At 37.3% G+C, this 12,117-nt stretch overlaps 1 protein-coding gene across 4 annotated transcripts in view; it reads right to left on the bottom strand.

Annotated features, from left to right (window-relative positions):
• LOC138319330 (UTP--glucose-1-phosphate uridylyltransferase-like) overlaps positions 1–12,117 on the bottom strand; it is a 68,713-nt gene that overhangs the window by 52,115 nt on the left and 4,481 nt on the right. The window contains exon 1 of one of the 4 annotated variants that reach the window (XM_069262405.1): positions 9,121–9,246. The exons of 2 other annotated variants lie outside the window; for them this stretch is intronic. In XM_069262405.1, the coding sequence (XP_069118506.1) occupies positions 9,121–9,231 (111 nt within the window). In that variant the 5' untranslated portion in view covers positions 9,232–9,246. Of the gene's footprint in view, positions 1–8,190; positions 8,581–9,120; positions 9,247–12,117 lie in introns of those variants that run through there. One more of the 4 variants, XM_069262407.1, reaches the window with a different exon arrangement.

Below are 12,117 nucleotides of genomic sequence, written 5' to 3'. Positions count from 1 at the left end.
GTTCTGTGGCAATCATTATAAAGAGAATCATGGAGTTATATGGAATGGGTGGGATTTTGTTGTGTGACAATCACTATAAAGAGAAATCATGGAGTTATATGGGATGGGTGGGATTTTGTTGTGTGACAATCATATATAAAGAGAATCATGGAGTTATATGGGATGGGTGGGATTTTGTTGTGTGACAATCACTATAAAGAGAATCATGGAGTTATATGGGATGGGTGGGATTTTGTTCTGTGACAATCACTATAAAGAGAATCATGGAGTTATATGGGATGGGTGGGATTTTGTTGTGTGACAATCACTATAAAGAGAATCATGGAGTTATATGGGATGGGTGGGATTTTGTTGTGTGACAATCACTATAAAGAGAATCATGGAGTTATATGGGATGGGTGGGATTTTGTTGTGTGACAATCATATAAAGAGAATCATGGAGTTATATGGGATGGGTGGGATTTTGTTGTGTGACAATCATATATAAAGAGAATCTGGAGTTATCATGGAGTTGTGTGACAATATTATAAAGAGAATGGAGTTATATGGGATGGGTTTTTGTTGTGTGACAATCACTATAAAGAGAAATCATGGAGTTATATGGGATGGGTGGGATTTTGTTGTGTGACAATCATTATAAAGAGAATCATGGAGTTATATGGAATGGGTGGGATTTTGTTGTGTGACAATCACTATAAAGAGAATCATGGAGTTATATGGGATGGGTGGGATTTTGTTGTGTGACAATCATTATAAAGAGAATCATGGAGTTATATGGGATGGGTGGGATTTTGTTGTGTGACAATCACTATAAAGAGAATCATGGAGTTATATGGGATGGGTGGGATTTTGTTGTGTGACAATCACTATAAAGAGGAATCATGGAGTTATATGGGATGGGTGGGATTTTGTTGTGTGACAATCACTATAAAGAGAATCATGGAGTTATATGGGATGGGTGGGATTTTGTTGTGTGACAATCACTATAAAGAGAATCATGGAGTTATATGGAATGGGTGGGATTTTGTTGTGTGACAATCACTATAAAGAGAATCATGGAGTTATATGGAATGGGTGGGATTTTGTTGTGTGACAATCACTATAAAGAGAATCATGGAGTTATATGGAATGGGTGGGATTTTGTTGTGTGACAATCACTATAAAGAGAATCATGGAGTTATATGGGATGGGTGGGATTTTGTTGTGTGACAATCACTATAAAAAGAATCATGGAGTTATATGGGAATAGGTGGGATTTTTGTTGTGTGACAATCACTATAAAGAGAATCATGGAGTTATATGGGATGGGTGGGATTTTGTTGTGTGACAATCACTATAAAGAGAATCATGGAGTTATATGGAATGGGTGGGATTTTGTTGTGTGACAATCACTATAAAGGTAATCATGGAGTTATATGGGATGGGTGGGATTTTGTTGTGTGACAATCACTATAAAGAGAATCATGGAGTTATATGGGATGGGTGGGATTTTGTTGTGTGACAATCACTATAAAGAGAATCATGGAGTTATATGGGATGGGTGGGATTTTGTTGTGTGTGACAATCACTATAAAGAGAATCATGGAGTTATATGGATGGGTGGGATTTTGTTGTGTGACAATCACTATAAAGAGTAATCATGGAGTTATATGGAATGGGTGGGATTTTGTTGTGTGACAATCACTATAAAGAGAATCATGGAGTTATATGGGATGGGTGGGATTTTGTTTGTGTGGACAATCATTATAAAGAGAATCATGGAGTTATATGGGATGGGTGGGGTTTTGTTGTGTGACAATCATTATAAAGAGAATCATGGAGTTATATGGGATGGGTGGGATTTTGTTGTGTGACAATCATTATAAAGAGAATCATGGAGTTATATGGGATGGGTGGGATTTTGTTGTGTGACAATCACTATAAAGAGAATCATGGAGTTATATGGGATGGGTGGGATTTTGTTGTGTGACAATCACTATAAAGAGAATCATGGAGTTATATGGGATGGGTGGGATTTTGTTGTGTGACAATCACTATAAAGAGAATCATGGAGTTATATGGGATGGGTGGGATTTTGTTGTGTGACAATCACTATAAAGAGAATCATGGAGTTATATGGGATGGGTGGGATTTTGTTGTGTGACAATCACTATAAAGAGAATCATGGAGTTATATGGGATGGGTGGGATTTTGTTGTGTGACAATCACTATAAAGAGAATCATGGAGTTATATGGAATGGGTGGGATTTTGTTGTGTGACAATCACTATAAAGGTAATCATGGAGTTATATGGAATGGGTGGGATTTTGTTGTGTGACAATCATTATAAAGAGAATCATGGAGTTATATGGGATGGGTGGGATTTTGTTGTGTGACAATCACTATAAAGAGAATCATGGAGTTATATGGGATGGGTGGGATTTTGTTGTGTGACAATCACTATAAAGGAATCATGGAGTTATATGGGATGGGTGGGATTTTGTTGTGTGACAATCACTATAAAGAGAATCATGGAGTTATATGGGATGGGTGGGATTTTGTTGTGTGACAATCACTATAAAGAGAATCATGGAGTTATATGGGATGGGTGGGATTTTGTTGTGTGAGATTTCGTTGTGTGACAATCACTATAAAGAGAATCATGGAGTTATATGGGATGGGTGGGATTTTGTTTGTGTGACAATCACTATAAAGAGTAATCATGGAGTTATATGGAATGGGTGGGATTTTGTTGTGTGACAATCACTATAAAGAGAATCATGGAGTTATATGGGATGGGTGGGATTTTGTTGTGTGACAATCACTATAAAGAGAATCATGGAATTATATGGGAATGGGTGGGATTTTGTTGTGTGACAATCACTATAAAGTGAATCATGGAGTTATATGGGATGGGTGGGATTTTGTTGTGTGACAATCACTATAAAGAGAATCATGGAGTTATATGGGATGGGTGGGATTTTGTTGTGTGACAATCACTATAAAGAGAATCATGGAGTTATATGGGATGGGTGGGATTTTGTTGTGTGACAATCACTATAAAGAGAATCATGGAGTTATATGGGATGGGTGGGATTTTGTTGTGTGACAATCACTATAAAGAGAATCATGGAGTTATATGGGATGGGTGGGATTTTGTTGTGTGACAATCACTATAAAGAGATAATCATGGAGTTATATGGGATGGGTGGGATTTTGTTGTGTGACAATCACTATAAAGAGAATCATGGAGTTATATGGGATGGGTGGGATTTTGTTGTGTGTGACAATCACTATAAAGAGAATCATGGAGTTATATGGGATGGGTGGGATTTTGTTGTGTGACAATCACTATAAAGGTAATCATGGAGTTATATGGGATGGGTGGGATTTTGTTGTGTGACAATCACTATAAAGAGAATCATGGAGTTATATGGGATGGGTGGGATTTTGTTGTGTGACAATCACTATAAAGGTAATCATGGAGTTATATGGGATGGGTGGGATTTTGTTGTGTGACAATCACTATAAAGAGAATCATGGAGTTATATGGGATGGGTGGGATTTTGTTGTGTGACAATCACTATAAAGAGAAATCATGGAGTTATATGGGATGGGTGGGATTTTGTTGTGTGACAATCACTATAAAGAGTAATCATGGAGTTATATGGGATGGGTGGGATTTTGTTGTGTGACAATCACTATAAAGAGAATCATGGAGTTATATGGGATGGGTGGGATTTTGTTGTGTGACAATCACTATAAAGAGAATCATGGAGTTATATGGGATGGGTGGGATTTTGTTGTGTGACAATCACTATAAAGAGAATCATGGAGTTATATGGGATGGGTGGGATTTTGTTCTGTGTGACAATCACTATAAAGAGAATCATGGAGTTATATGGAATGGGTGGGATTTTGTTGTGTGACAATCATTATATAAAGAGAATCATGGATGTTATATGGGATGGGTGGGGATTTTGTTGTGTGACAATCACTATAAAGAGAATCATGGAGTTATATGGGATGGGTGGGATTTTGTTGTGTGACAATCACTATAAAGAGAATCATGGAATTATATGGGATGGGTGGGGTTTTCTTGTGTGACAATCACTATAAAGAGAATCATGGAGTTATATGGATGGGTGGGATTTTGATGTGTGACAATCACTATAAAGAGAATCATGGAGTTATTATGGATGGGTGGGATTTTGTTGTGTGACAATCACTATAAAGAGAATCATGGAGTTATATGGGATGGGTGGGATTTTGTTGTGTGACAATCACTATAAAAGAGAATCATGGAGTTATATGGGATGGGTGGGATTTTGTTGTGTGACAATCACTATAAAGAGAATCATGGAGTTATATGGGATGGGTGGGATTTTGTTGTGTGTGACAATCACTATAAAGAGAATCATGGAGTTATATGGATGGGTGGGATTTTGTTGTGTGACAATCACTATAAAGAGAATCATGGAGTTATATGGGATGGGTGGGATTTTGTTGTGTGGACAATCACTATAAAGAGAATCATGGAGTTATATGGGATGGGTGGGTATTTTGTTGTGTGACAATCACTATAAAGAGAATCATGGAGTTATATGGGATGGGTGGGGGATTTTGTTGTGTGACAATCACTATAAAGAGAATCTTGGAGTTATATGGGATGGGGTGGGATTTTTGTTGTGTGACAATCACTATATAAGAGAATCATGGAGTTATATGGGATGGGTGGGATTTTGTTGTGTGAGGCAATCACTATAAAGTCAATCACTGTGAATTATATGGGATGGGTGGGATTTTGTTGTGTGACAATTATAAAGAGAATGCATGGACTGTCTATATGGGATGGATGGATTTTGTGATGGGATTGAATGGGTCGGGATTGTTGTGTGATCTAAAGTAATGTCATGGAAAATATGGGATGGTGGGACCTTTTCACTGGACAATTTTTATAAGAGAATCCAGTTATACGGTGGGATTTAACAGTTGTATGACAACTTATGTGACAACATGTCTTCGATGATGGGTGGGATTATGATTCTGATAAATTGACTATAAAGAGAATCATGGAATTGTCATGGAAAAAAGATAATGGGATGGGTGGGATTTACGTTGATCATAACCTGAAAAATATTTATCATGGGAATTTTTAATTGGGATGGTATGGGGTTTTGTTGTGTGACAATCCCTTTTTTTTCATGAAAAATGTAATATATAAGGGGATATGCTAAAAATTAGTGTCTTGTATATAAAGATAATGAGAAGACTATATTGATACCATCAACCTATATCACATTCAGAGTAACTTTGGAAACAATATATCAGGCCCCAAAAATGTTTATTGAAGGTATAACTGGAGCTGAATACAAAAGTCTCAAGTTTCCTCCAAACAACCCTATATATGATACACCATACAGTATATAATACACCTGTACAGATGATTATGAATGGTAAGAATTCCTTTGGTACAGAAATCTACACCTTCTGCTGAATTAGGTAGAGCAACTAGCAGTCTCACCTCTCATACATATAAGGAGACAGAGTTTTTTCTGGGTATTTCGGGACTATTTTAAAGATTAGTTTTGGGAAAGTTTGTGCAATGTCACCACATTCTGATGCAATATCTCATAATTCATAACAGCTGTGTCATCTAATATCTTAATAAGCCAATGCTTAATTGTTCCTGATGGCATGCATGTCCAACATTTGGTCCAGTGGATCTTATATGAACTTTTACAATGACATCCTACAATAGTGACGTGATAACAATTGTGCTGGCCATAATATCTGAATTGTTCATCACAGCATGCATGTCATTCATTTTGACCTCTTGGTCCAGTAGAACATAGATCTTATAATGACGTCATACAACAGTGACGTCTTAACACGTTGAATATTCACGATTCACATTGAACACCACATCACTTTTCATAATGCCCGGAGATACTATTGTGACATTATTACTACCGGTATGTGCATAGCCAATCAAAAGCAAGTGAATTAAACGATACAGTTTAAAAGTGCAGATCACATGATAGTGTATTGGTCAATGGTCATGGTTGGCAATTATGATAACATCTGTTTTTCCCAGGGACCACTGTAATGATTGACATTAATACGATTAACATCTGTCACAACATGTGAGTAGTTATGACAATTATAAAATCAACAGACATATAAACAGGGATTAGGTACGTGTAAGTTAAGCAGCACCACCTGCTGCACCAGCTATCACAGCTATTCTTACTCCTCCTGTAATACAGCTTGTATCAATTCATAAATAAAATCCTGTAATTATATAACATTCATTATACAATTTATAAAGTTCTCATTTGTGGCCATGAACAACAAATGCCCCTAAGACATGCCTTAATTGCCTCAGTATGAAATTTGGATGGGAAGTACTTGCCAGGACTATTGGATATATCTGTATGGGAAACTGGTTTTAAAACGAGATGCACAAGTGCAAGTTCTCACATTTAAACAATGCAGAGTTACCCGTTCTTCACATTGCAATAAACAGACAAGAGGAATTCAGTGTAGACATTTATGTGACACAAGTCAACATAAAATCTACATTTTTCACATTTTCATTTTCATGTCACACAAAACAAGCCAGACAATTAAACACAAGATTAACAAACAATTACTGAGAAATGTTCTTATATACATTGAAAAGTACCGTTATTGTCAGGGAGAGCAACTGAACACAGTAAAACTGAGACAATGGTATACTAATACTGTGAGTCAATGTATCACCTGTAAAACTGTGAGTCAATGTACCTCCTGTAATACTGTGAGTCAATGTATCTCCTGTAATACTGTGAGTCAATGTTTCTCCTGTACTACTGGGTGTCAATGTATCTCCTGTAATACTGTGAGTCAATGTACCTCCTGTAATACTGTGAGTCAATGTATCTCCTGTGATACTGTGAGTCAATGTATCTCCTGTAATATTGTGAGTCAATGTACCTCCTGTAATACTGTGAGTCAATGTATCTCCTGTAATACTGTGAGTCAATGTACCTCCTGTAATACTGTGAGTCAATGTACCTCCTGTAATACTGTGAGTCAATGTATCTCCTGTAATACTGTGAGTCAATGTATCCCTCCAATCCTGTAAATACCATGTGACTGCAAGTCAATGTATCTCCTGTAATACTGTGAGTCAATGTAACTCCTGTAATACTGTGAGTCAATGTATCTCCTGTAATACTGTGAGTCAATGTACCTCCTGTAATACTGTGAGTCAATGTACCTCCTGTAATACTGTGAGTCAATGTATATCTCCTGTAATACTGAGAGTCAATATACTCAATCCTGAAATACCATGGTAATGCTTGTCAATGTATCTCCTGTAATGCTGTGAGTCAATGTAACTCCTGTAATTGAAATACTGTAAATGCAAGTCAATGCCATCTCCTGTAATGCTGTGAGTCAATGTAACTCCTGTAATACTGTGAGTCAATGCATCTCCTGTAATACTGTGAGTCAATGTACCTCCTGTAATACTGTGAGTCAATGTACCTCCTGTAATACTGTGAGTCAATGTACCTCCTGTAATACTGTGAGTCAATGTATCTCCTTGTAATACTGTGAGTCAATGTACCTCCTGTAATACTGTGAGTCAATATATCTCCTGTAATACTGTGAGTCAATGTTATCTCCTGTAATACTGTGAGTCATTTACCTCCTGTAATACTGTGAGTCAATTGTACCTTCTGTAATACTGTGAGTCATTGGACCTCCTGTAATACTGTGAGTCAATGTACCTTCTGTAATACTGTGAGTCAATGTACCTCCTGTAATACTGTGAGTCAATGTACCTCCTGTAATACTGAGTCAATGTATCTCCTGTAATACTGCGAGTCAATGTACCTCCTATAATACTGTGAGTTAATGTACCTCCTGTAATACTGTGAGTCAATGTACCTCCTGTAATACTGTGAGTCAATGTACCTCCTGTAATACTGTGAGTCAATGTATCTTCTGTAATACTGTGAGTCAATGTATCTTCTGTAATACTGTGAGTCAATGTATCACCTGTAATACTGTCAATCATTATATCTTATGTGATCCTTTTAAGCGTTATTCTTGCAATTTTGTTATACAGGAAGTTTCTGTTAATGCTGTAACTCAATATATCATCTTCATATCTTATATAGGTTTATAAAGTTTTTGATAAAGACATTATATTGTACTTACATAGACCGACACAGGGTCACTTGTAGATAGGTCAATTCCATTCATAGCTGACATGCTTCTTCAAATTAACACGTATACACACACAAAAAATACTGTTGAGCTTTAATATCCTGTCCTCCTTTACTTGTACAACATACACTGAACAAACATTGCAAGCTGGAAGTTATTGTAATTTGACAGCTGGACACAGATAGAACACAGGTAAATCATGAAAGTATCTCTCGTCTGGTGTGCACAGTGAAACAAACTTAAAGCCCCGTCTTCTTTTTAGACAAATGTGTAAATTTAGCACAACAAGCAGGTACAGGTGTATTCTATGTTGACCCCATACTTTTCTTTTCTCTAACATTAACAGGACGTGTAGACTAGGCAGAGGTCACACTGTCTGCTGATAACAAGCTACCTGGACTACAGGTAACCGTTCCATTCCAGGTAACTTTAACCTTCAGGTAAGTTGATTTAATTGGCAAAGACAAATTTATGGCAGTTATCTACCAGTCTGGTCTAGATCTATTTACTTTATAAATGAGAATAGCCCAAGTACAATGGTGAAATAAGAGGCCTAAAACACCTGTATAAGTAAAACTGGATGTATAGGACAAGAGGGATGTTACACTAGCATCAGTGATATCAACAGTGTCTTGGAAGGGCTGGAAATAATGGAGAGGAGCATAAAATAAGTCAGAGGGGAAACACTGCAGTAGTCAGCCTATGGTATAAATCTAGGACCCTCCAAACTCTGGCAAGACATAGCCTTCTACAAGCCTTGCTTGTCACTTTTACTGGCCAGGTAAGCTAGAAGCTGAACATCAAAAGTAGAAATAATAGTCAAATACAATACCATGTGCTGTAAAATATGGTACATGTTTTGCTAAATATGGCATAAAATTCTCAGCTTTGATAAATCTACGACAATAAAATGCACCATACCTTCAACATTTCAAGGTAATAGAATCCATCGATACAGGTAACTTGTGATGGCTCTACGTACTGAAGGAGCTCCATCACAACTGAACCACACTCCACTCCCAGATTGATCATTCCCCAACATTAACTCGCCCTTTTTGTTCTAAAATCATTCTGTAGACAGTTGATGACATATACATCTGTAAGAATGGACTTTTATTCAGATTTTTTGAAACATAACTCACCAATAGAGAAAGTGAAAAGGGTCTTCTAAATGACATGGTACAGTATAAATGTGATGTTTAATGACAGGGTCTGGTAGGAATGTTTTAATTGCTGGCCATTTGAGATCTAGACCAATGGATGTTCTTTTTTTTCTTTCTGAAGTTTCAACATCAGTCAAGTTATTATAAGGTTGTGCTGACATCTGTAATTTACATCTCAACTCCTTGAGTATGCAATTACCAGTTCTGGTTATATTGACTGAGTGATGAGAGATATTATACAGAAACTCGACCAAATATAGATATACAAGGCCATTAGGGTAGGTTACATCTCCAGTACTGTGAAGTTAGATTAGACGAAGTAATTTACAGTTTTAAGTCAGTTTATGAATTATGTTATCATGTTACCGAGTCCGTCACCAAGCCAGTGCTATACTGGTTACCATCAGGTTTCCATCATATCAGAATTATCTCATTCTAAATACCACTGTGTTGTTATACCTGTATTTACTGGTGGTTGTCTAGGTGAAGGTAGGTAACCATGTTGTAATACCAGTATTTACTGGTGGTTGTCTAGGTGAAGGTAGGTAACCATGTTGTTATACCTGTATTTACTGGTGGTTGTCTAGGTGAAGGTAGGTAACCATGTTGTAATACCTATATTTACTGGTGGTTGTCTAGGTGAAGGTAGGTAACCATGGTGTAATACCTATATTTACTGGTGGTTGTCTAGGTAAAGGTAGGTAACCATGGTGTAATACCTATATTTACTGGTGGTTGTCTAGGTGAAGGTAGGTAACCATGTTGTAATACCTATATTTACTGGTGGTTGTCTAGGTGAAGGTAGGTAACCATGTTGTAATACCTATATTTACTGGTGGTTGTCTAGGTGAAGGTAGGTAACCATGTTGTAATACCTATATTTACTGGTGGTTGTCTAGGTGAAGGTAGGTAACCATGTTGTAATACCAGTATTTACTGGTGGTTGTCTAGGTGAAGGTAGGTAACCATGGTGTAATACTAGTATTTACTGGTGGTTGTCTAGGTGAAGGTAGGTAACCATGTATAATACCTATATTTACTGGTGGTTGTCTAGGTGAAGGTAGGTAACCATGTTGTAATACCTATATTTATGGTGGTTGTCTAGGTGAAGGTAGGTAACCATGGTGTAATACCTATATTTACTGGTGGTTGTCTAGGTGAAGGTAGGTAACCATGTTGTAATACCAGTATTTACTGGTGGTTGTCTAGGTGAAGGTAGGTAACCATGTTGTAATACCTGTATTTACTGGTGGTTGTCTAGGTGAAGGTAGGTAACCATGTTGTAATACCTATATTTACTGGTGGTTGTCTAGGTGAAGGTAGGTAACCATGTTGTTAATACGTATATTACTGGTGGTTGTCTAGGTGAAGGTAGGTTAACCATGGTGGTTGTCTAGTGAAGGTAGGTACCATGTTGTAATACTTACTATTTACTGGTGGTTGTCTAGGTGAAGGTAGGTAACCATGTTGTAATACCTATATTTACTGGTGGTTGTCTAGGTGAAGGTAGGTAACCATGTTGTAATACCTGTATTTACTGGTGGTTGTCTAGGTGAAGGTAGGTAACCATGTTGTAATACCTATATTTACTGGTGGTTGTCTAGGTGAAGGTAGGTAACCATGTTGTAATACCAGTATTTTACTGGTGGTTGTCTAGGTGAAGGTAGGTAACCATGTTGTAATACCTATATTTACTGGTGGTTGTCTAGGTGAAGGTAGGTAACCATGTTGTAATACCTATATTTACTGGTGGTTGTCTAGGTGAAGGTAGGTAACCATGTTGTAATACCTGTATTTACTGGTGGTTGTCTAGGTGAAGGTAGGTAACCATGTTGTAATGTAAACAGTATTTACTGGTGGTTGTCTAGGTGAAGGTAGGTAACCATGTTGTAATACCTATATTTACTGGTGGTTGTCTAGGTGAAGGTAGGTAACCATGTTGTAATACCTGTATTTACTGGTGGTTGTCTAGGTGAAGGTAGGTAACCATGTTGTAATACCAGTATTTACTGGTGGTTGTCTAGGTGAAGGTAGGTAACCATGTTGTAATACCTATATTTACTGGTGGTTGTCTAGGTGAAGGTAGGTAACCATGTTGTAATACCTGTATTTACTGGTGGTTGTCTAGGTGAAGGTAGGTAACCATGTTGTAATACCTGTATTTACTGGTGGTTGTCTAGGTGAAGGTAGGTAACCATGTTGTAATACCTGTATTTACTGGTGGTTGTCTAGGTGAAGGTAGGTAACCATGTTGTAATACCTAGTATTTACTGGTGGTTGTCTAGGTGAAGGTAGGTAACCATGTTGTAATACCAGTATTTACTGGTGGTTGTCTAGGTGAAGGTAGGTAACCCATGTTTAATACCTGTATTTACTGGTGGTTGTTCTAGGTGAAGGTAGGTAACCATGTTGTAATACCTAGTATTTACTGGTGGTTGTCTAGGTGAAGGTAGGTAACCATGTTGTAATACCTATATTTACTGGTGGTTGTCTAGGTGAAGGTAGGTAACCATGTTGTAATACCTAGTATTTACTGGTGGTTGTCTAGGTGAAGGTAGGTAACCATGTTGTAATACCTTAGTATTTACTGGTGGTTGTCTAGGTGAAGGTAGGTAACCATGTTGTAATACCATGTATTTACTGGTGGTTGTCTAGGTGAAGGTAGGTAACCATGTTGTAATACCTGTATTTACTGGTGGTTGTCTAGGTGAAGGTAGGTAACCATGTTGTAATACCAGTATTTACTGGTGGTTGT

The sequence above is a fragment of the Argopecten irradians genome, chromosome 3, assembly GCF_041381155.1.
Source record: "Argopecten irradians isolate NY chromosome 3, Ai_NY, whole genome shotgun sequence".
Taxonomy (NCBI): Eukaryota; Metazoa; Mollusca; class Bivalvia; order Pectinida; family Pectinidae; genus Argopecten; species Argopecten irradians.
Note: the sequence above shows the minus strand (reverse complement) of the source record. Positions and strands in the feature narration are given on the sequence as shown.